This window comes from Rhamphochromis sp. 'chilingali' (assembly GCF_963969265.1).
Source record: "Rhamphochromis sp. 'chilingali' genome assembly, chromosome: 21".
Classification (NCBI taxonomy): domain Eukaryota; kingdom Metazoa; phylum Chordata; class Actinopteri; order Cichliformes; family Cichlidae; genus Rhamphochromis; species Rhamphochromis sp. 'chilingali'.
In genome coordinates, this window is record NC_137949.1 from 30,499,728 (window position 1) to 30,523,859 (window position 24,132).

Consider the following 24,132-nt stretch of genomic DNA (forward strand, 5'->3'; position numbering starts at 1 on the left):
TCCCCGGGCGCCCAATGGCTGCCCACTGCTTCACTGAGTGAATGGGTTAAATGCAGAGAGGGATTTTCCCCACGGGGACCAATAAAGTACACTTTCTTCTTTCTTTCTGGTTCTTCTTACCCTGTCAGGCATCATTTACATCTTACTAGAGCACTCTTTCAGTCAACAACACATTGGTTTTCTTGGGCTGAACCGAACTGACTTCTCTCCCTTTCCCAAATACCTCTGCTGGCAAAGCAGTGGTGTTTTACGTTCTTGCGTGCGTCACGTCTTTTCTAGACCCTTCATCACTGTGGCAGCAGATTCAAAGCAATGCATTGCTGTGGTATAATGTTATTTTTTACGCCCATAGTGTGAATCAAAAGATTGTCATTGCTGTCATTCCTTTCTTGAGCAGAAAACCTTCATGTTTTTTTTCCTCTCAGTGGATGATGACTTGAAGAGGGCGAGTCTTTAGCCAAATCTGTTTGGTTGTGTGGGCGCTGAGTGGCAGTTGTGTTGGCATGGTTAAAACTCCTGACTTTTCATGTGCTGTATGCTGGTGCATGATCACTTGCACTTAATATCCTCCCTCAGATGCTTAAGGCTATTACACAAATTCAGCCTTACCAGTCTGAGAGAGTAATGAGCATACTGGTGGTCATGCTCTGCACCTGATGCCCCATTTTCAGGCTTAGAAGTAATGGAAGTGCTCCAGAGGTACACAAGGAGATGACTTTGAATCAGACAGTGACCAGATTTAAATAGTTTTTGCTTTTTATGGGCGGAGAGAGAACTTTTGATTGCACCTCATATAGTGTATATAGCACAGGGTGTTGTAATCATTTCTCTGAGCTGTCTGATGTGTGTCACACTGTACAGTCTATAATAGCTAAAGACTCTTCTGTCTTGCTAACAAGCATATTGTTATTCTTTACAGTCCTCTACAGCCAAAAATACATGTTTTTTTCTTTCAAAATCAGAAGTTAGATATTATCTTTTCAACAGTCATAGAGAATCTGAGTCATCTGAGTCATGGAAAGATCTGGTACCAATAATCACTGTCTATGTTAAGAAAGACTTTCATAGAGTTCCCCCTAATCTCTGTTAAAAAACACAGATATGGATACACACACATTTAGACACTAACAGACTTACTCTTTGCCACATTGACCCCCTGTACATTTAATGGAGCGTGCCGGGGCTTGACTGGGTGCCGAATAAGTAATGACACCATGTTTTCAGGCTTCTAACACTGACAGTTTGCCCGCACTGGGGCAGTAACCGAGAAATGTGTTATTTACTGCAGCACCTCTCAAGCGCACACCTGAAACACACACATGCCACGTGATTTGTACTGCTTTGGCAAAAAACAAGCGTTAAGACATTTTGGCCAATCATTTTCCTGTGAGCAGCACATTAATCGTCATTCCTTGTGCGCACATTTAAAGCTTTAGTCTCTCGTTTAACTAGATTTGCACCGTGGTTGATGAAAACGGTCAGGGCTGTCATAAAGGCTTAGTCAACAAATTTATGATGATGTGCCTAGGGATTTACACAATTATGAATGGCATAGAGCATTATTACATTTTGTTGGATGACAAAGCTGCCTTATAAATGTAATTGATGGGGAGCCCATTTGACTCTTGCTGGAGTCCCTCAAGGCTCAGTTGTGGGTTCCTTGTTTTTCCTATTACTGAGACCTTAAATTCTCCTAAACTTGAGCTCCTTCTCTTCTCCCTCTCTGATGAAAGCACTCCTCTGTACCAAAGAATCATAGCACATCATTTAAGATCACTGAGCTTCTCTGAACTGTTGTTTTTGTTTCTGTTTACAGCATATGCAGTGATTGCGAATGGACAGGTGGAATGTTCCAAAGGTTTTAAACGAATGAATGTCACACACTGTCAAGGTAAGCCTTTGCATGAAATATGCTGGAAAGGGTTTAAACATTTTATGAGCTTTAAGTGACTGCATGTTTATTTTAGCAGTAACAAAGATATATTAAAATAATTAAATCACTGTGATCAAATAAACTCACTGTCCACTTCATCGGGTATATCTTGCTAGTACCAGGTTGGACCCTCTTTCACCTTCAGGACCTCTTTAATCCTTTGTGGCATAGATTCAGCAAGGTGCTGGAAAGATTTCTCAGAGATTTTAGTTCATGTTGACATGACAGCATCACACTTGCTGCTCCTCCATTATATTTATTTACGGTTCCACCACGTTGGATCGAGGTCAGGTGAATGTGGAAGCTAGTCGAATAAAGTGAACTCATTGCTATGTTCAAGAAATTAGTTTCAAATTGTATGAGTTTTTTGACATGATGTGTTCTGATGGCTTTGCCGAAAGCAGCCATCAAAACATGGGTGCACTGTGGTCATGGACAATACGTAGGTAGGTTGTGGCATTTAAATGATGCTTGACTGGTACTAAGGGGCCCAAAATGTGCCAAGGAAACATCCATCCACCATAACACCACAAACGCCAGCCTGAACTGTTGATACAAGGCAGGATGGATCCATGTTTTCATGGTGTTTACTCCAACTTCTGACCCTACCATCTGAACGTCTCAGCTGAAATCAAGAGGCATTAGACTAAGCCCATCTGCTTCAAGGTTTAACATTTTGTGTGATCAGAGATGGTCTTCTGCATACCTTGGTTGTACCAAGTGTATCTTTGAGTTACTGTTGCCTTCTTATCAGCTCATAGCAGTGTGGCCATTATCTAACAAGACATTTTCTCCTGGAGAACTGCTGCTCCCTTGATGCTTTCACTTTTTCTGATCATTCTCTTTTAACCCTAGAGATGGTTTTGTGGGAAAATTCCAGTAGATCTGCAGTTTCTGCAATACTGAAGACCAGACAAGCCTGTCTGGCATCAACAACCACATTCAAAGTCACTTAAATCAAGTTTCCTCCACATTGTGATTCTCAATTTAAACTTAAGCAGGTTGTTTTGACCATGTCTACATGCTTAAAAGAACTAAATACATGCCTGTTCTAGTCATTGATAGACACCAAATCCACTATCTTGAATGTTACTCGTGATAGCTACATATGAATCATTTCTCCACCGCCTAGAAGGGCTGCTTATAGTGGCCATCTAGCTCACAGCACATTTCTAGAGCAGAAGAAGGACTGCTGTTGTCATTTGCAGGTAACAACACAAAATGACATAGAAGACCTCCAGCAGCAACCTGGTTAGCCCCCCAGTGGGGAAACTCGAGTTTGCAAAGAAGTACTTTCAAAATCTTCAAATGTTCAGATTATACTGTGGTAACCGATGATGTACCTGGAGAACACACTTAATTAAAGTCCTTGCTTGGGAGACTGACTTTTTTGCCCCCCACTTCCCATGTCTGGGAAACAGGTCAAGACCACAGTTAGGGTTTGTCTGGGGTCAGAGTTCAGCAGTCAATAAGCACCTGGGGCTCCTGTTTTAATTGGTCTTGGGGTTCTGAGTTAATGTGGTAGGCTGTGATCGTGGCATGGATGGCTCTCTGAGTACTTGTGAGCATCAGATTGCTGCTTTGCCTGCTTTTCCCGTCCATCTGTATGTAAAACAAACATGGTTGTCCCTGAACATATACACTGTGTTATCGTCCATTTCAACATCCCAGCAGTGGCTGTTTGTCAGCTTGTGTTTGGTTTAGGAATCAGTAAACACCCACGGTGTCAACTCTCCCGCTAAAGAATTCCAACCATTTGCATTTGTTGGTGTCAGTAAATAGCCTTGGAAATGGCTCAATGATGTATACTTTATTGATCCCCGTGGGGAAATTCCTCTCTGCATTTAACCCATTCACTCAGTGAAACAGCCACTGGGCGCCCGGGGAGCAGTGTGTACGCACGGTACCTTGCTCAGGGGTACCTCAGGGTAGCCGTTCAGTGGATTTGAACCCCCGACCTTGGGGCCACCACTCTACCTACTGAGCTATCTACCTAACACTGACAACTGAGGCTAACAGTTACAAACTGCAGCTTTTCTGATGGCTCACATTATCATGTCATGATCCAAAGGGCAATGCTTGCTGAGGCATATGGAGTAGAACAACCTAAAAGTCCAGTTTTGACTCTCCGTATAGAAGACCTCATCCTTTAGTTCAGCAAGTTCAACATGTTTTCTGCAGAGAACAATCACAATATTGATGTTTTCAGGTAATTATTGAGCAGGACGCTCCTGTTTTCCAATAATGTGTCGAGCAGCCAATGAATGTAGAAATTTATCTTTCTATTATTCATGCTTTTCTTCTGTGATTGCTTCAAGATGTTTCCCTCTTCCAGTTGCTCCTTTCCTGAGTTCCAAAAAAGCAAAGCTGACAGTTACCCACAATATTTACTCCGTTCCCCCAAAAATTATTTCTAATTTAAGGACTTTTGCTATCTGCCAAGAAGGAAAAAAAATCAGCTTTTTCTGAGATTTTGTCATTATTATTAGGACGGGGTCAAGCCCTCCTTCCTGTGGCTCCAGTCTCGAGCTGCTTGTAATGTGTTTTATTGGAACAGAACAGGGCTTGTCTCGTATTTGGTAATAGTCCTGATTTACTGCCAGTCTGCCTACATCCGCTGACCTTTGCGGTCAGTGACATCGTCGCCACAGCACGATAAGATTTCCTATCAGCGTCATGCTCTCAGGTCTCAGACTTCAGAGATGATTCCTTATCTTCAGAGGCTTCCTTCTCAAAAATTTAGGTCACTGAATTGGCCATTTGTAGCTGTGGTTGTTAGATGAAAAAGCCCGCAGAGATGCATGTGCAGGCCCTGTTGTGTGTGGTAAACTAGTGCTGGGAGCAGGTCACATTACTCATACACCACTTCAAAGAGGAGATTAATGAAGTCTTATGCAACTCTTTGGACATTTTTGATCAAGTTAATAAAAGCTGCTTATGATTTCACAACACTGACATTTGACACTCATCGTGTCGACTTGCTAGCCTGGTATTCAGGCTGCAATACTGATAGAGAAATATGTTGAAAAAGCCTGGTTTTCCCAGTAATGGCACTTTGGCTAAATTCTGACCATGTGTATTCACTTCACAGACTTCCAAAGTGGTCCAAAGGTGCTCTCTTTACTCACAACCCAAAATACACAGTATAGGGAGCAATGTTGCCAGTTTGCTTTACATAGTTTCTGTAGATAATTCTGTAGGTGTTCACATGGGTTTTGAACAAAGAGGGGAAAGGTCAAGTAAGCAGCAGACTGATGCTCAAATCAGGGAACTTTGTCATGTGCTGGTAGACTATAAAAACAGTCACGCTAAAAGCCGTGAGCTCTTACCACAAGTGATGTTTGTCAAGAAGAGCAACCAAGCATAAATTCAGAATAGATGTTGAGATTAGCGCTGGTCATGGAAGGTTGCCACGGAAGCCGGTTTCAATTTAAATCAACCCACCAGCAGACTGTAACACTACCACTAATCTGGGACTCGACTGAATCATGGATTAAAGACCATGAGATAAACGGTGACCTGATTTCAGGTGTCCAGACGCTACCTGAACTAAAGTTAAATCACTACAAAAAGTGTAGACTTGGGGGAAACCGGCATGACATCAGTCGTTTCTTCACAGTACGTCACTGTAAGGTGGAAAAGCGCAACGAAAACCCAAAATGGAAACGAAAAAGGGGCGACAAACAACAAGAAAAACATTAAGGCTTTCCCTGGATTTCTTTCAGCCCATTGATTTTATCAGCCCCGACCTTTTGTAAGCTCACTTTTTCCAGCAGGAAGGAAAACAACAAAACAAGAGCAGATTCATTCAAATTGGGGGAAAATCTGTGGTGGCAGGTTGTCGGGTTCTAGTCGTCAATGCAGTGGGAAAAGACCTAATGATGTACTCTTTGTTTAACACGGTAGAACAACAATCCTTGCCTGGTCCCAGTGTGATCACATGACTAAGCGCCTTAAGCATGTCCCCCTATGCTTCTGGCTGGCACACTTGTTAGCTTGTCTCCGTTTACCTTAGGGACTCAGGAGCTCTTGGAGCGAGAGGCAAACTCCTCTGGCCACTCTACCATTTCTGCATGTGGTTTAAGCCAGACAGAGGAAAAAATAAATACATTTTAAAAAATCTCTTTAATAACTTTCACTTATTGACGTAAGCTGAGGATCTCGTAACCATATTGGACGCTGTGAAGGAAAGATGCTGAGGATGATGACAATCTGAAACTCTCAGTGATATGCTCTATGTCTACATGACTGCACGTGTTCCCACAGCTGCAATATTTTACTTTCCAAGCAAGACAGGATTTTGAGCGTGTATTGTTTTACACCCGTCAAATGTGTATGTCTCCCTCCTGTCATCACGATTTCATGCACTTGTGTAACCTTAATGTTTCCATATTTCATCGCCTCCCCACAGCGAGCGGCTTTGCTTACATGATCTGTTGCAATTTTCTGACACCTTTCAATGTGTGAATCATTGCTGCCCAGTGTATTGGAAAGAAAATGCACCAAAGTTGATATTGATATGTGCAGTTTTGGTGGGGGGTGAGACTGAAAATCGTTTTTTTTTCCTGGGAATAAACATGACTTCATGAAATTTCCATAAGCCAGGATATATTTGAAATGACTGATGTACTCTGCCTATTTCACAGACATCAACGAGTGCCTGTTGCCTGGAATATGTAAAAACGCTGAATGTCTCAACACCAAAGGAAGCTACAGGTGCACATGTAAACCAGGCTATATGTTAGATCCTGCCAGAAGCCACTGTGTCTGTAAGTATTGCTTGTTTTTTTGGATTCGTAACACACACTTTAAGACTAGGCTTTTTTATGCCTTTCTTGTGTTCCAATTTCTCTTCTCTACCAGCGGACAAAGCAGTGTCTGACCAGAGGGCGCCGTGCTACAGGTCTGTTTCAGCGGCGACATGCTCTCTGCCACTCACTAATCACCTCACCAAGCAGATCTGCTGCTGCAGCAGAGTGGGCAAGGCCTGGGGAGCTGGGTGTGATCGTTGTCCTTTACCAGGATCAGGTACAGCCCCAAAAGCTGCCCTGTGCTCCTCTTCTGCTGACCCAAAAAATGATCTTGTTTTCTATTTCTGCATTGACTGTACTCCCCTTCTTGAGTTAAACGCTTTTGCAGAAATAAAGTGTTGCATGCAAGCTTATGCAAGGGCTAGCAATGGTAATGAAAGAATAGGGGGAAAAAATATTTACCGCTCAGTCACCATTCTGTTCTTTGCCAGGCGTGTAATGCAGTTCAAAATAGCTAACTGTGTTTGGAGTGGAAAAGGACCAAAAACATAACAGTTTTCATATTTTGGAGGCTACATAAGAGTGGGAGTCAGTCTTGTGTTATCGCTCCAACCCTCAGAGAGAAACCCCACTAATAAACCGGCAAAGCTTCACAGCAGAAATGCGTGACCTCGCCAAGTGAAACATGGGAAGTAGTTGTCGTTTTTTCATACTGATTTAATCTTCAAAGTCTCTGAGAGAAACAAGCTGGTTTTATTGAGTGTCTGTACTAGCCAGTGATTCATGGGGATTGTCATAGATCAGATATCATAGACACAGACCTCCACGGTGCTGCTCAGTTAGGACCGACGCAGTGCATGGGCGCACGGCCTTTGATTATTTCGGACGTTAGCTTTTTGGATGGCCTGAAAAGCTGTTAGACCCCTGAACAGAGCAGCCAGAGCCATTACTTGTGACTCGGTAACAGGAGCCCAATGAGTTTAATTCCATATTTACGCCGATTCTTCAGATGTGGCTTCTGATCATATATAGCCCCATTTCCCTCCACTTTAAATTCATCATTCAGTAGCCTATCATATCCACGTTTCCTGTATTTACACAAGCGTTTACAGTGACCGCATATCTGTCATTACTCATATCTCTATTCCAGACTCTTTTGGCATAGAGTAGCCGGGTTTCAGGTCAGGTAGGGGACAAAGAGCCTCTCACTTGTAATGGATTCACCATTGCTGAGGCTTTTTGGACTCCGATACAAAGAGGTGCAGTCTCCTGCCTTTTATCTAGCCAGCCAATCCTCCATTAGCCTCTCACTCACATGCCTTTACACCAAAGAGTTCAAAGGTCATTCAGCATTACATGATCCTCTACTTCCCACAGTTTGAGAGTGCCGATATGCCCACATGTTTTCAAATCCCGTCGCTGTTAGCCTCCTCTGACAGCTGTCACTGGCCTGGCAGCTTGCTAAGTTCTGCAGCAGTCACCGAAACCCAATCTCCCTGTTCACAGCAGAGCATAAAGTACAGCGTGCCTGTCGTAACTGTATTACATGGATGGCTTATGGTGTTACTTTGAATATCAGATAGAAATAAGAGCCACGATTATGCTGTCAAAAGTTAAATGTCAGTTTTTCGAGCTGAAGCTCAGAATGCAGAGGTGATGTTTTCGATCACTTACTGGTCGCTCCTGTGTCTCCTGTGCTGCAGACCACTTCAAGGAGATCTGCCCCGCTGGCCACGGATACACTTACTCGCGATCTGACGTCCAGATTTCTCTTCGACAGCTGGATGATGTCGAGCTGCAGAGCATGGGAGTGTCACTCGAGGATGAGAGCCCTACTTATCCGCAGTTTCCATTTTCTCAGCCTTCATTTCCCAGTGGGCCCCAGTACCCCAGCTACCCCGAAACACCGCAGCTACCCCAATACCCCGAATACTCTGAGACCCCACAAGCACCCCAGTACCCTTTGACTCCACAGCATCCCTCACATCCAGCCAGAGAAACACCTAGACCGCCACACACAGATGGTAAGAATAAGTTTTATGTTGGTAAATATTTGCACTGTATGACAAAGAGTTGAAACAGTGTTCTTAGCGAATGCGTAGGCCTTGGATGTTACCTAAACATGGTATTCATTTAAACCCGAGGATGTTTCAGTCAGGACCACCATACAGTGGTCAAAAGAAGATTGTCAATTCTCTGGCAATGATTTACATTTGACCGTATGGCTCTGATCTGGGACCTGGAAAGCACAAGTCAGCCTTTCATGCCAGGCAAAGCAGCAGCAGGGCCATTCAGATCAGAGCAGGCATCACTGAGAGCAGATGACATTCATTAAGTCAGACCCAGAAGAAAAGGGGGAAGCTGGGGTGGAGCTGTTCTGCAAAGTGTCTCGAAGATGCAAAGCAACTATAAGTTGGCTAGAGGAGCTTAAGTAGTGCTTAAACAACACATACCAGCTGGATGCATCAAAGGGGATGAGCTGACCCATCAACTGACATGGGCTGGCACGTAGATCAGCTGATGAGTTTAGTCTGTCAGAAGAGTGACGAGCTTGATTTTTGCCACAGCCCGTGACATAAACAGTTCAGAGCAGCTGCAATGATTGCACAATGGCAGTTTTTTATAGACAGGATGCAGTGCATTAACATTATTGTGAAAATGTAAACATCAACAAGCTGCTTTGATCTCCGTGAATAAAAGCTTGATAGATGGAACATATTCACAGCGGTCTAAGTGAAACCCCAGCGAGCATCAAAAAAAGCCTGCAACAACAAGTAATCCACACGGATCATGAAGCTTAATCCTCAGGATTTTAAGCAAATGCATCTTCCTGATTTAAGCTTTGTGAGATACTGTATTGGCAGTGCTGCAACATTTTGATTTGTATGTGGAGACAGTTCTTTAAATATTTTGGGATTTTTGTCTTCATTATCGGAGATATCTAATTCCATGTTTTTCTTTCATTTTTCTTGGCCAACAGTGTACACTATCTCTCACAAATATTTGAAAAAAAAAATCTGGCCAATTTTTGTTAGGGAAAAAAAGGATCACCAAAGCTGCAGACGAGTGTCTAAAGGCAACATGCGTGTATACATAATTGAACAAAAATGTGTTTTGTGATGGCACATGTTAATGCAGATGTAATGTGTTCTCCACTGATAAACTTTTCCTCTTTTTTTGTGGTAGATGTGGAAAGTCTGAGCCCGGTAAGTTCTCCCTCCTTTGGTGCATGCTTCTTCTCGGCATGTGTTCTAGCTATTTCAGCTGGAGGGTTTGTTATGATTATATAACTTCTTCAGACCACATTTTGGTAGATGCGCACATCTAATTAGCACAGAATTTACCAACAAATACCGGAATGCTGTGAATATAAATATGGTGGTGAAAAATGTAGCCCAATGTTTTTTAATGAGTAATATTTGCTCGTTTTCCAGCCAGCTGTTGGGACAGAGTTACCGCCACAGTATCCAGGTATCTTCTCTTTTCCTTCTTTATTCATTCAGATCATACGAGACTGGTAGTTGAACAAGTAAGATAAGATAAGATAAGATAAGATAGAACTTTATTAATCCCTCGGGTGGGTTCCTTTGGGAAATTCGACTTCCAAAAAGCACAGCAACGACCGAAGTTACAGTTACAGAATTGTTATATATATACACACACACACACACACACACACACACACACACACACACACACACACACACACACACACACACATATATAAATACAGAGACAAATATAAATAAAATATACAAAGGGGATAAATAGAATAAATAGGAATAAAAAATAAAAATACAAGTGAATTGCACATTTCAAGTATTGAGTCTATTGCACTGTTGACTATTTACAAAAAGTATTGCACAAGGTATTGTACAGTGAGGTGAAGAGGCACTACAGCTTAGTTGTTCCCCCCTCCTTTGTCCTCCTGTTTCCCCCCCACTCTCCCCTCCAGAGAGGAGTTAAACAGTCTGATGGCGTGTGGGACAAAGGAGTTTTGCCTCCTGCTGTTGTTTATTGCCTCTTTGGGTTTGATTTACAATCTCTAAGCTTTCTGTCAAGCACAGACATGTTGTGTAATTTCTATAAACTGCTCCCACACAGTAGTGGCATTCACAGTCCTTACTTTGCCCTCACGTCAGTGAAAACACTGACATTCAAGTCTGAAGGCTATGTTCAATGAGTCTACCTGATTTATTTTGGTCATTGTAATTTGTTTTAGCCCGGAAAAATGACTAGATCACTTTTATAGTCTTGAATAGGCAGCTAAGGCATTAGAGTGGCTGGCAAATCAAGCGGCGTCTTGTTTTGGTTGTAGAGACTAGAACCTGTCAAAGTTTAAGAGAGATTTAGTTGACTTTGTCATTTGTGCTTATCTAGTGCCCCATGACTCACCTTAACTGTCTTAATAGATATTTTTCCGGACTTCCCGAGCATCAACCCGAGGCCGGATTCAAAGGAACCATCCCATACTGATTCAGCTACAGGTAAACAATAGATTAAAAAGTCACATTATAGGAAATCAGATATATTCAGCCCCACTTCATACATCTAAAACAAAACAAACAACATGACAATGAACAGGTGGACAGGAAGTTGCTATGCGAAAGAGCACCACAGGGCTCAGCTCTTCATTTTTTATACACTCTGTAAACTTCTGGCAGACAGCAGCACGACTCATAAGGCATTTTTGTAGGCTTACCCAAAGTGAAGCTGGAGAGAGCTTAATTTGACCTCTTTTCCCAGAGCCAATTTGGCTTGAAGCTGCTATTCTGCACAGAGGGTGAGAGGGCGAGAAACCAAGAAAGAGTGTGCCTTTTGGAAGAGGAAGCTACTCTGAGTGGACAGAGGCCAGATTTATGAAAAACTTAGGAAGAGCACGGGACATGGTGAAAGCGTGTTTGTGTGACAGACTCAGCGAGAGAGTGACAGAGAGATTTAGGAAGTGAGAAGAATTTTTAGTAATCTTATAGAGAAATGGGATTTTTTTCTTTTTTCTTTTCGTCAGCCAGACCCAGAGGCCCAGTTTAACATGGCTCTTTTGGACAGAAAAACACAAGTACAAAACTAATGTCAGGCTCTACTGTGCATGACCTGTTTCTTGCCGAGCACTTTGTACGCGCTCCATACCACCTGTTGGAACGCTACAGTGCTGTAAAACCAGCGCTCCCATCCACGACTCCACCTATAAAACAGCACGATGAGTTCCCCTGGAGAACAACATGTGTTCGTGGAATGCACATTTATATATTTTTTAGTTTTTTTAAACCAATGTTGCGCAACCTTAGGTCACAAATAATCTTGTTTGTTTTTCAAGTGACAACTCTGCACATCTTTGTTCCTATCCATAGGTATTGACAAGTGTGCCACGACCCCCTCTATATGTGGCCGTGGGAGATGCGTTTCTGTGCAAACGGGCTACATTTGCCTCTGCGAGCCAGGATTCAAGCTCAGTGCACTGCAGACCAACTGCATTGGTAACTAACAAATGGAGCAAGAGCGAAAAATGAAGCAAAACAGGGGTAACAGTGGGACACTCAAAGAGAAGGAGGAGCACACAAACACACACAGACATGCTGACACCAGATGCCACGGCAGCTCTGTCCGTCATCATCACAGTAAAAGCCAGTCTTCATCACCAGTGATTATAAACCTTTGAGAAATTAAGTGAGCCAAAATGATAGGACTCTGTTTATGCTACCCTGTCCTGTGATGCTTGACAACAGCTCACGTCCCACCCAGAGAGCTGATGCTGTGGTCCTTTTTTTTTCGCAAAGGCTTTTGGACACAGCCTCTGCTCCACACAGCTGGGTTTTGGCCCGTGTTGTTTCTGTTTCATAGAGGAAGCTCTAAAGTCGGTGCTTTAAAAGTGTACTGTGCTGGTGAAGTGCAACAGCCACGTGCTTTCCTTTCTTTTTCTGCAGATGTGAATGAGTGCGATGAGGATCCATGTGAAGGAAAGGGACGTTGTATAAACAGCTATGGGTCCTACACCTGCCACTGCCACAGTGGCTACAGCCAGGTGATCACTCAGAACAGGAAGTTCTGTCAAGGTGAGACACAGCCCCAATCAGCAGCAGGAGATATAAAGTTTCCAATGGAAACTAAGCACTGCAAGTCCTCGTCTGTCAGCGCCGTTCATTTTAAAAGTATTCTGCCCTAATTAATGCTGCGGAACACAACAGTAACTTTCTTTTTTCCCTTCTCCTTGGTTTTCATTCAAACTGGCAGACATGAATGAGTGCAGCATGCCCAACAAATGCCAGAATGGCAAATGCGTCAACACAGAGGGATCTTACACCTGTGAATGCAACGCTGGCTACGCCAAGTCTCGGAGAGGCGTGTGCGAAGGTAACTTGCGTGCGTGCACAAGCAGCTACGCATACAGGCTCAAGTTCACATAACAGGGCAGTCCTGGCCAGGCCTATTTGTTTGCTTCCATGAATTAGCTGAATGAGCTGGGCACTAACAAAACACATATTGTATTTTCCTTTAGTCAAAGCCAGGAAGAAAACGTTGCTCATTCTGTGACAGACGGACTGTGTATGTGTACATTTGCGGCCTTACACCCTCTCTTTCTTCCATGCATGCACGTATTGTCTTAGTAACATTGTTTTAGCAACAACTCATTCAGATTTTTCTTTTTCATATTTTCCACTTTGTCCCGGAGCAGATATAGATGAGTGCAGAGATCCCAGCTCCTGTCCCAACGGTGTCTGCGTCAACACTCTCGGCTCCTTCCGGTGCCAGGTTTGCGGACCAGGGTTCAGGCCTGTCGGTGAAAGATGTGTGGGTAAGGCAACCTCACACCCCATTATAGCAGTGGCACCAGTACCCAGGATCCTAAGGGTGTTTCCAACCGCTGCATGGAAACAAACAGGGCTTCCCTATTATGTATTAGGTAACTTTTACCTAATTTACCTGCCATTAAAGATGTGTTGACAGCCGATGATGCAGTACAGCTCCCCAAATATCACAAGCAGAACTAAATTTGCAGGATTGTGGCTTTTTGCTCAAAGGGACTGCTGATGTGCATTAAAATGATAAAATAAATAGTATTTTGCGCTTCAAACGACTTTATATTGGATGTTTTATGTCGAGCAAGGAGCACTTCTGGGCCCCAACGACAGCCCAAAAGCCACAGTGATGATGGCTATATAGCATGGACTGAGAGCACGACTCCACCGCCTTTGTCTATTCAGTGCTTCCACGTATAATAAATCGACTCCTCCACCCGAGCAGCCCCAGAATATCCCAAATATTGTTTAAACACATCCACCGTGCTATTGCTGATCTTTTGATATCACTGGCCCTGTAAAAAGATTGTTTGTAATACTTCAATTTGGGAGAGTCCAAATATTTTCTCTTGGCTACAGCCTTGAACAAACAGTGTATTATTGTTGGAGAGCTCTCCCGGCAGAGGCGAGCGAGGCTTTATTACCACTGCTGGGCTAGGTGAGTGTTTCAGGAGACGTATGAGAAGGTCGAAGGCTCTGTTCCCCCGCCGCTAAAAGGTCCCGGCACGCAAACAAATTTTCTCACTCACCCGTGATGTTGTCTGTGGCCCGCTGTAAAGGTCTCACTGCAGATTACTAGACGTGACCACGCAAATGGCTGACAGATTACACTCGGTATGTGTTTTGTTTAAGATTACACGCCAGCGGCTACCAACCTAAAAGTGGCCCTGTTACATAACAACCCAACTGCTGTTAGTTACCACATCCCCTCCGTATGACCTTGCACCCCTCTAATTTGTTTGGAAATAACGCAGAAATGCTCGCACGGCGAAAAAGCACAACGGAAAATATGGAAGTAAACTTCAGTGACACTTGTGAGTTCTTTAAAAATTGATTTATCAGTGAGTCAGTTGAGCGACGCTCAGGTTTAAAGTCTCACAATTTCTCGTGCTACCAAAGAAAACACCGCTTTAGCCACTTTCATGTTTCTGCCAGTCTGCTATTATTATACATTCTCTGTAAACCCGTGGTGTATAAATAGTAACTGAGAGGAACTTCGTAAATGAGGGATAACGCCAGAGGTAAATATTTTTGCTCTGGACATTTGCACAAGCAGCGCTAACAGTCCTGCGGCATAGGTCTGCCGCTTCGGGAGTCACATAAAACATACAGCATCAGCAGCAAGTTTCCAGCGTTTGCTTCAGTCAATTGCCGACAGCACAGTGCAGTAGTTTGAATCCAATTGACCAAATCGTGGATAAGCCTAATTGTTGGCGTGATTGAGAAAACGGTTCCACTCCCTTGTCGGGGCTTATCGCAGGCAGGCCTAAGAGATGCCGGGTGATAGCAGAAACAAAACACTGGGCCACACTGACAGACATCTGGCAGCGCCCGTGGTTAAGCAAACAAAACCCGCTCTGTGACTCTCGTGCAGTTTCCAGCGTGTGTGCTCAGTCTCCGAACATTTATCACCTCTCAATACGATCTTCTCTTCTCCCTTCCTCCTTTCGCAGACCGCCTCCTTCCTCTTTGATAGTCTTCTTCTCAGTCGCCCACACGATCACACTTCACTCTCATTCTCTTCCCGCAATTTAATCTAACCTAAAAAATAAATAAATACGCCACTGTTAACACTTGATAAATTCCACTACAATGCTATAAAACACTGTTTCTACATGAGGTTTTCCACAATTATGATTCCTGGGTCAACAGCTCTGACTCATGAGGTGGAAAAGACAGCTTCTTCAACAAATAGTAAAAGGCTTTCATGAATGAGGCATGGTCTGCGCACTGATGTAATTTAATGACTGCTGTTTGTAGTCATTACACACACTAATTATGCTGTAATTGTTTCCCTTTTCCTGCTAAACAATGCTGACACGGCCCTTATTTTCAAAGGAGATCTAGAGCGTTTTTTGCTGTGTTGTGCTTTTTTCATTTTGTCAGACTTGTATTTTTTTAAAGGCTTTATTTACATAAAAGTATATTTTTTCATTTACTCCCAGTGTCATCAAGCCAAACAGAGACATTTTTTAATTTTATATCCAAAGATTTTTGTGTGCAGAGGCCAATTTCTGAAAGTATAAAAAACAAATCTATAATTTTAGATTCTGCAAAAGTGGTGAAAATGTGTGTTTTTTGTTCTATTTTCAGTGAGCTAAGCCTTTTAATTTATGCTCGTCCCACAGCACAGTTGTGGCAGGGTGAAACCTAAAATCTGTTCATCCATCCATTTATCCATCCATGCATCTGTCTTCTTAACCGCTTTTCTAACTTATGGTCAGAGTCGGGGCTGAAGGTTATCCCTGTTCTGATGACCGGTCCATCACAGGGCAGCAACATGCCCGCAGATCCACACGTGTGGCCTTTTTAAAATCACCAAGCAACCAGAAAGCCATGTGCTCGACAAAAATCTTGCAAGAACAGGGGGAACATGCAAACTCTACACCAGGGATGTCAAACTCATTTTAAATCATAGGCCAGATACAGCCTGCTTTGATCTTTAGTGGGCCACACCAGTGTAAAGAAACTTAACTACATATTTAACCCCTGCAATATCTTAAAATAGGAAAAAAGAAGTGACATTTCAGCAGCATGTCTCATTCTTTGTGCGTATTAAAGACATGCTTCTGTAGTAAAGGAAAGAAATCTGTTAGCGTGGTTTTTTTGGGCTTAAACTGTAAGAAATAAATGCATAAAATTACAGAAAACGTTCTGGCATGTCATTGCCCAGACTGTCCTGTAATTATAAAACAAAGTTTTTGTTATAAAACTTTCTTTTTTTTCCCCTTTAGTCTGAAATCACTGTGAAAATTAGAAAATTCTTTATCAGAGAGTAAAAAAAGTAGGAACTTTTCTGTCATTTTATTGTTTAACTATCTCTTAATTACATTGAATGTATTAGTTATTAGTATGAGTGGTCTTGTGTGAGGTCTTTATCATTTGGAAAAGCTGAAAAACTTGTGAAAATACAGTAAAACATCCAAAACGGATCCCAACATTTTCCAAAGCAGTACAACGGGATGGATTGGAGTCTTTGCTAGGCCATTTCTGGGCCCCCGCACCTTATGTTTGACACCCCTGCTTTACACAGTCACCCAGGAGGTGGTTTGAACCCAGAACCTTGTATGGGGTGTCAAAGCTAAACGCTGCACCATGCTACTGCCCTTTAAACCTAAACATCCTTCCTGTATACGTTTTCAGATATGAACGAGTGCTTGAACCAAAGCGTGTGCGGCCGTGGGCGGTGTGTCAACACCGAGGGCTCCTACAGGTGCAACTGCTTCCAAGGCTACAAACTCTCACCAGACAATGTTTGCCAAGGTATATGTCAGTCAGAAGATCGGTCAGACATTATTCACACCCCATGTTAAAGTTACTTCTCTGTGAGTAGTTCTCCACAGGGCAGTCGTGGAAGCCTTGCAGTACCGTTGAAGGTTTATTTAAAAAAAGAAATCTACAAAGAGTTAGAGGTTGGCTTTATTTTCTTTTTTCCCCCTATGATTTCTCTCCAGATGTGGATGAGTGTCTGCTTCCGGGAGTCTGTCTCAACGGCCGATGCGTCAATCTGGACGGAACCTACAGATGCACCTGTAACCATGGCTACCAAGTCACCTCAGACAGCAAATCATGTGAAGGTCTGCAAAGGATTATCTAGAGCTGTTGGGTGTAACTCATCACCGCATACTTTTCTGCTCGTGGCGCACTCTCGACAGCAACTTAATGGCTGCAAATTATTTCCCTGCTAGATGTCAATGAGTGCGCAACTGGTAATGCCTGCCCTGCGGGAATTTGCATCAACTCTGCAGGTTCCTACACTTGCCAGAACTGCAGGCCTGGGTTTGAACCATCTGCTGACAGACTGAGATGTGAAGGTATGAAACTGGCCGCCTAATGGTTTACACTAACGTGTCGTTTTAAGGTAACACCGGTAGGCGGTGATGATATTTTTGCCCACTTGTGATGATATTCGCCCCTTTTTCGCTTTCCAGATGTTGATGAGTGTTCCCAGGGCGACTTGTGTCTAGGTGGGGTGTGCGCCAACACAGAGGGGTCCTACATTTGCACCAGGTGTAAGGCTGGTTACAGAGTGTCTCAAGACCAGCAGAGGTGTGAAGGTAAAAACAGTCTCCAGCTGTTTCCAGCTGTTCTCGTCATTCAGCGAAAGTCATTAGCATTGTTGTGACTATTAAAGGCTTACTCAACACGTTTGAGCAGCTTGTCGTTTCCCTGTAAAATTGACTTTCCCTCGAAACTGCATTTCCTGTATGTACGGAATCTTTACACTGATATACACGGTGTGTTTTTTCCAGATATTGACGAGTGCCAGTCCCTGTCTACTTGTGTCAACGGGATCTGTCTAAACTCAGAAGGTTCTTACACCTGTGAGAACTGCCCCACGGGGTACAGAGTGTCGTTTGATGGAGAGCTCTGTGAAGGTTGGCTTATTGAAAATTACTCACTTAAATGGAGCTTTTTCTTATTTTTGAGTTTGTTGTTGTGAAAACATTGCAATCTGCCAGTGAATGTCTAAGTCTCCATATTGTTTCCTAACAGATATTGATGAGTGTGCCCTGCCCACTGCCTGCCCCCAGGGAACATGTACAAATAGAGAGGGTTCGTTCACATGTGTTGTCTGTGAGCCCGGTTTTAGAGTCTCTGAGGATGGACAGCGGTGCGATGGTGAGAGTTTGTGGTGGAATGTCTTTGCTTATGTTTGCATGCTTGAGTCCAGGTGTGTGTAGATCTGGCTTTCCAAACATGCCAGACTTCACCTCTACACCTAACAGAATCTCATTTGCTCTGCAGATTTGTTTCTCAGCTGCTTTATGTTGTATGTAAATAACATGAGGTGTGGTAGCATGAACCCAAAGTCTCCTCATCTGAGGCAACAGCTCTAAAATACTTCTAGACATCACATCATAGCTGGATCCTGGACCCCTCTGGCTCTGGCACCAATCATCTGTTCCTTGCTCAACACAATGAGACACCAGCCCTCAAATAGAACAGGATGATGTCAGGCAAATATCCTGCAGATAGCTCAGCTAAAAAGATAGAGGTGTCGACATTTGTGATTCCTAGCCCTAGTGATTACCCATCTAACTGATTACCACTGGCAAGCTTTATTTATTTGAAGCCAGAGATGGTAATCTGTGCTATGATGTGCCTTTGTATCTGTGTCCAGATGTGGATGAGTGCTCAGTGGCTAACTTGTGCCCGGGTCAGCTGTGTCTGAACACTGAAGGATCGTACACCTGCAGGAGCTGTGAAGCCGGCTTTCAAGTGAATGAGGGCGGCCGTTACTGTGAAGGTAAGAGGGCATCTGTACTTAAGTACCTGCCTAGAAAAGTTTGATATTTCAGTATGCTGCAAAGTTGAGCCAAAGTTATAGTGGACCACAGTACAAGAGGAATGCATTAGGCCCAGAACATGATTACAGAAAATCTTTACAGCGTCTGGTAATTTTTCATGACATGATTTATGGGATAAATGCAGGGAAATGGCTGCTTTGAGGAATCCAGTAAAGTCTGTCATGACTTCATGGGAAGCAGAACAGGAATGATTATTTAAATGGATTAAAACATGGTCTCAGTTAGCCTCATATACTTTGGTGTGTTTTTAAACAGAAGTGTGGATCTAGCCTCAGAGGAAGATCCCACCCCCCCACCGATGTATCTTAGCGCTGGGAAAAAGTCGCACAGTAAAAGCCCGACTCTGAGTCAGCCTCTGATAGGATTTTAATGGATGTCTCTGATGCCATGGAAAATATTAAGGACTTAATTTGAAATGAAGTCAGCCACTCCCCTGCTTCTCACTTATTGCAGCAAACTCGCCCTGTTGAACTCACTCTGTTCACCCAAAGGCAAAAAAAAATCGAGCCATCTCAATCACTTAACAATGGCCCGCACTATTTTCACCACAAGAAATACAATCCTACCAGCTCGAGGAATTTCGAGAGATCACATAACAGTGAGCCAGTGACTGTTTGTAGATATAGTAATTATACGCCACCTGTAATAGCTTGCTGTTTTGGATTCAGTGACTGTCCCACATACTTATCTTTCTACCCTTTTTAATAAAACACTGTCAGTGTGATCTAATAAGGAGGGCTCTGCTTACTGTACATTAGGCAGCACAGTAGGTTAAGCTGAGCTCATTAATGATTTTTAGCAGATAAGACAGTGGAAGCACAAAAACGGGGCTCTATATACCTTTTTGTTCACGATGATAACCTACAGCCAATCTTTTCTTCTTCTATCTCTTAGACATCGATGAGTGCCAGTCTCCGAGTGCTTGCCCCACAGGTGTTTGCGCCAACACAGAGGGCTCCTTCTCCTGCATGGCCTGTGATCCGGGCTTCGAGCTGGCATTTGACCGGCGCTCATGTGAAGGTACACTGAAATGGGCGGCTCGCTGCGGTCGCTCGATTTTATGATCTCGATGCAATCATTTTCGCAGTCATCTGTTCCAATATAGTAAGTCATTACTTGCCGTCTTACATGATGCACGACTTCTCTCACATGTTCAGTGTGGTCTGGAAGTTTTTCGGTCTAGATGTCAAAACTTGGGCAAATTTGAAGTGACGCACGGTGATTTACAGCTGGTGTGGATATGTCATGCCGGTGACGTCTGTGTGTGTGTCAATTCAGATGTCAATGAATGTGAGGACGCCAGGCTGTGTGTGGGAGGTCAATGCACAAACGCCATCGGCTCCTATAGCTGCTCCTGCCCCTCTGGCATGGAGCTGGTGGATGGGACGTTCTGCAGAGGTATAAACATGCAAATGCACTATAGCTCTAAAATATGAAATTAGTGGTTAGCCGTTTCTCGTGGCTTACCTCATGTTGGGATATTGACACAGCTGTGTAACTGTACTTATGTGTATTTGTGCTTGTTTGTGACAGATATCAATGAGTGTTTAACCGCTGGAGGGATCTGTGGGGAAGGAGACTGCCTGAACACTGAGGGCTCCTACTTATGCATCTGTCCTAATGGGTATACCACCACCGATGGAAGCCCCGGCTGCCAAGGTGCAGTATAGCACTGGAGCTAGAACGCTTAGAGCAGTGGGAAATCTTGATTCTCTTGGGCTTTGTGTAAATAAGTGGAGTAGACTAGGGATTGGAGCAAGTTGTTAATAAAGTAATAATGGATTTTTCAAATATTGCTTAAGTCATTTACAGTAACATTATTGGCTTGCTTCTTCTTCTTTTTTTCATTGAGTGCAGACAGGCTGTTCTTGCCATGCTCTCTTAGGAGTTGAAGCCAAGCCTGGGACACCTGGCATGGGTGCACAGGCTGTAATGGGCCATGGCTTCATCAACTATCTCAGCTCACCCTCCCTCAGCTTGGACAGTTTGATGTTATTCCAGCCGCACCCAGTGACCCACTGGTAGTAGCCTGATCATCAGCTAAAGGAGGGCTTTACAAGAATCTGGAGCAATTACTAAAACAATACATGAAATAACTCCGGCTAGGATGTCAGAATTGGATCAGTGTTATTTCTGGTGGGTCTTGCAATCTGGTGGAGGATGAGTTAAGTAAAAGATGTCTGGCAGTGAACTGTTCTGTCATGATATGAAGCAGGTAGGCTGGCCTCTGCGAGATGCTGGCATGGTCATGGAGTTGGCAGAATTTACTTGCAGCAGAGGACAAGGGTCACTCCTCGTGCAGGGGCGTTCTTTTGGCCTTGGAGTGCTTCAGATATCACAAACTGAGCAAGTTGCCCAACATGGATCAGGTACTTTGGCTATTCGCCCCAACAAATACTGGGCCCTAATTATCCTATAAATCAGCAGTTGTCATATATTTTCTTGCAGTCTGCCATTGTGTGTACAGTGCTGACACAATAAAAGCCAGGCCCCCTTCTGACATGAGCCTGAAGGACGCGAAGAAGGGAGGACGAGGGTTTGTGAGGTTATGGGAATGAAAGATACGTTCAGTCAGGTGGGGCCAAAACGACGCTTGGCCTTTCCAGACCAGCAAAAAACAGCATGAGCAATAAAAGACTGACAGCGGACTGAAACATACCTCAGCTTAATCCAAATCAACAACTTCTGCCATGGCCTTCCTGTTCCTTTCAATAAGACTTTGAAGGATTTGAATACACTCCAAAGCTATCCAGTCACAGCATATTTATGTATTTACCTAAAGTCTGGAGTGCTGCTTTTTTCCCTCCCTATCGTTGCAATCGGGTGTTTACCTTGTCGTCTCTGTAAGATTCATCTGATTATCAAAAGACTGGAAAAGGAAGGCAGGCATTTTCCTCAGTGATGAATTTCCTCTGGTTTCTTGCGTTTTCCCTCACCTTTCACCACAAGTCCAAGTACTGTATAAGCTATGCTGTAATGCCGCAATTATCCACCCATCTACAGCTAATCAGGCATCGAGCATTCGTTATTAATTTTAACGAGTCTGGGGGAAATGTTCTCAGCCTGAAAAGCTGAGGTAGATCTCTCTTCTGCTTTGTTTCCTGTTTGCAAGTATACCATGAAGCGCTCCAAATGGCCAGCACGCCTAGTGTTCAGATGAGCGCTTGATTACACATTCTTTTTCTGATACGAGAAGAAGCCGCGCTCCCCGTGGACTCGCTGAAGATGGAGGATCCGTGCGGATAATTGCTGTTAATCAATCTGTAAGATCTTGAGCCGCACTTTCCGCTAATTTGTCTGCTTTTCTTTCCCCACTTTTTGTCCGTCGTAGACGTGGATGAATGCAGCAAGGATGATGTGTGCATCCGAGGAAAGTGCATCAACGGCGAGGGCTCGTTCTTGTGCTTGTGCGAGGCCGGCTTCAAATTCAACACTGATACGGCTGACTGTGAGGGTAAGACTGATTAAAACTTCCTTTTGTTTTCAAGTTGTGTTTGTCACGGTTGTTATTGACCCTACCTCTGCCCAGAAGTTTCATCTGTCTGACTAAAACAACATGTCAGCTTTAGCTGTTTGATTGTCACGCTACATTAAGGCTCAAACATACACAGTATAGCACAGTTGGATATGATTGATTATCTATAGCACGTCAGGCTCCAGTGAAAGTGTCCAAGCCTGGCTTAGAGGCTTTCCTCCGTGGTCTTGGGACTGAGGGGTGCCTGGATTACATGGCTGGAGCCCTCAGCTCCCTCTCCCCAGTGGGAAGCATGAATGACCCCATTGTGAGCAGGAGGTGTTTCTCCCTCTGGAACGTCTCCCTTTAGCTCCTTCACAAGTTCTTTGGTTGCTGTGATAATATTGTTCTTGGCCATTCCCTTTGCCTGCTGCGTTTACTGAGGACAGCTACACCACAGGCCTCCTGGCCGACTCCTGCTTTGCAGCCATTACACCGGGAGCAGAGGAGCAGTGGTGGGAATATGAGTTTGCGTGCGGGGGTGCGCGCATTTGTGTCTGATTGCACATGTGGTTACGTTTGCGCCTCTGTTTGTCGGTTACTGACAAACATCTGTCTCTCTCTCTCTCTTTTCTTCTTCTCTATAGACCAGAACGAGTGCAAGGAGTTTGGGAGCTCAGTCTGTGGCACCTGGCGCTGCGAGAACACCATCGGCTCTTACCGGTGCTTTGTGGGTTGCCAGCCTGGCCTTGAGGGAGAACTCGCCACAGGCTGTGGTGAGTTTTCAAAATTGCACTGTACTTAAAAAGACTAGCACGCTCAATTATGTGGAGAAAAAGAATTAAACAGGCATTTTTAGCCTGTTTTTGTGTGTAAGCAAATTTAATTGTATTGAAAGGGGGTTGATCTATTTATAGACTGTGCATGACCTAATACTTCATTACTCCATGGCTGTAGTTTAGTATTCAAATCAAGTCACCACCACCACACCACTCTACAGGTCTCTCACCCCATCGCACATATCAGGTTGGCATGCACACATAGGGACAGATGCAAGTTAAAAGCTATCAAGACCTCTGGGTCTTCCTGCACAAAAGGCCACCATGGAAGATAATGAGAAATAGCCCAATATTGAGGCCCTTTGAAGACAATACCGCACTGTCATTGGAAGCCAATTGTAAGGCCAGAAGCTGATAGAAGTCATTCACCTGAAAACAGAGATAATGGGGCACTCTGGCAGAGTCCCAAAGTAGAACCTGATCGCTGCAGTTCTTCTAAGAGATGAAAGATGAGATAGTCAGGCAAGGCCAGCTTACTGTTTGTCCCCCCCACCCTCGTAGAGAAGCCACAGTCACCTGGCATTGGCTGGATGGGTTTGTACTCACGCTACATCTGTGAACACAGCTAGCCAACAACAACAGGCACATGTCCATGACTTCCAGAGTCCACGAAGACTTATGTATTTCCTGGCAGGACTGAACACCTTGGGCTCAAGACATTTGCAAAGTTTGTTGCACAACAAATTGGATTTTTTTTTTGCTCTTTATTTTGTAATGTGGTATTGCTTGTCTTTGTCACTCTCATAGCACCATAAAACAACAAATGGAGTTTATGACCAGAAAAAAAGAAGGTCTAGATATTTTCCTCATGTTTAGAGAGGATCCAA

General features: G+C 43.8%; 1 protein-coding gene across 2 annotated transcripts in view; it reads left to right on the forward strand.

Moving 5' to 3' along the window:
- LOC308389590 (latent-transforming growth factor beta-binding protein 2-like) overlaps positions 1-24,132 on the forward strand; it is a 92,678-nt gene that overhangs the window by 52,333 nt on the left and 16,213 nt on the right. For both annotated transcript variants that reach the window (XM_080871073.1, XM_080871074.1), the window contains exons 9-31: positions 1,817-1,891; positions 6,580-6,702; positions 6,797-6,961; positions 8,388-8,708; positions 9,871-9,890; positions 10,119-10,155; positions 11,097-11,171; positions 12,036-12,161; positions 12,609-12,737; positions 12,916-13,035; positions 13,358-13,477; positions 16,845-16,964; positions 17,156-17,278; positions 17,390-17,515; positions 17,633-17,758; positions 17,954-18,079; positions 18,198-18,323; positions 18,826-18,951; positions 19,907-20,032; positions 20,291-20,410; positions 20,546-20,671; positions 22,344-22,466; positions 23,114-23,242. In XM_080871073.1, coding sequence (XP_080727199.1) covers positions 1,817-1,891; positions 6,580-6,702; positions 6,797-6,961; positions 8,388-8,708; positions 9,871-9,890; positions 10,119-10,155; positions 11,097-11,171; positions 12,036-12,161; positions 12,609-12,737; positions 12,916-13,035; positions 13,358-13,477; positions 16,845-16,964; positions 17,156-17,278; positions 17,390-17,515; positions 17,633-17,758; positions 17,954-18,079; positions 18,198-18,323; positions 18,826-18,951; positions 19,907-20,032; positions 20,291-20,410; positions 20,546-20,671; positions 22,344-22,466; positions 23,114-23,242 — 2,808 coding nt within the window. The remainder of the gene's footprint in view (positions 1-1,816; positions 1,892-6,579; positions 6,703-6,796; positions 6,962-8,387; positions 8,709-9,870; positions 9,891-10,118; positions 10,156-11,096; positions 11,172-12,035; positions 12,162-12,608; positions 12,738-12,915; positions 13,036-13,357; positions 13,478-16,844; positions 16,965-17,155; positions 17,279-17,389; positions 17,516-17,632; positions 17,759-17,953; positions 18,080-18,197; positions 18,324-18,825; positions 18,952-19,906; positions 20,033-20,290; positions 20,411-20,545; positions 20,672-22,343; positions 22,467-23,113; positions 23,243-24,132) is intronic.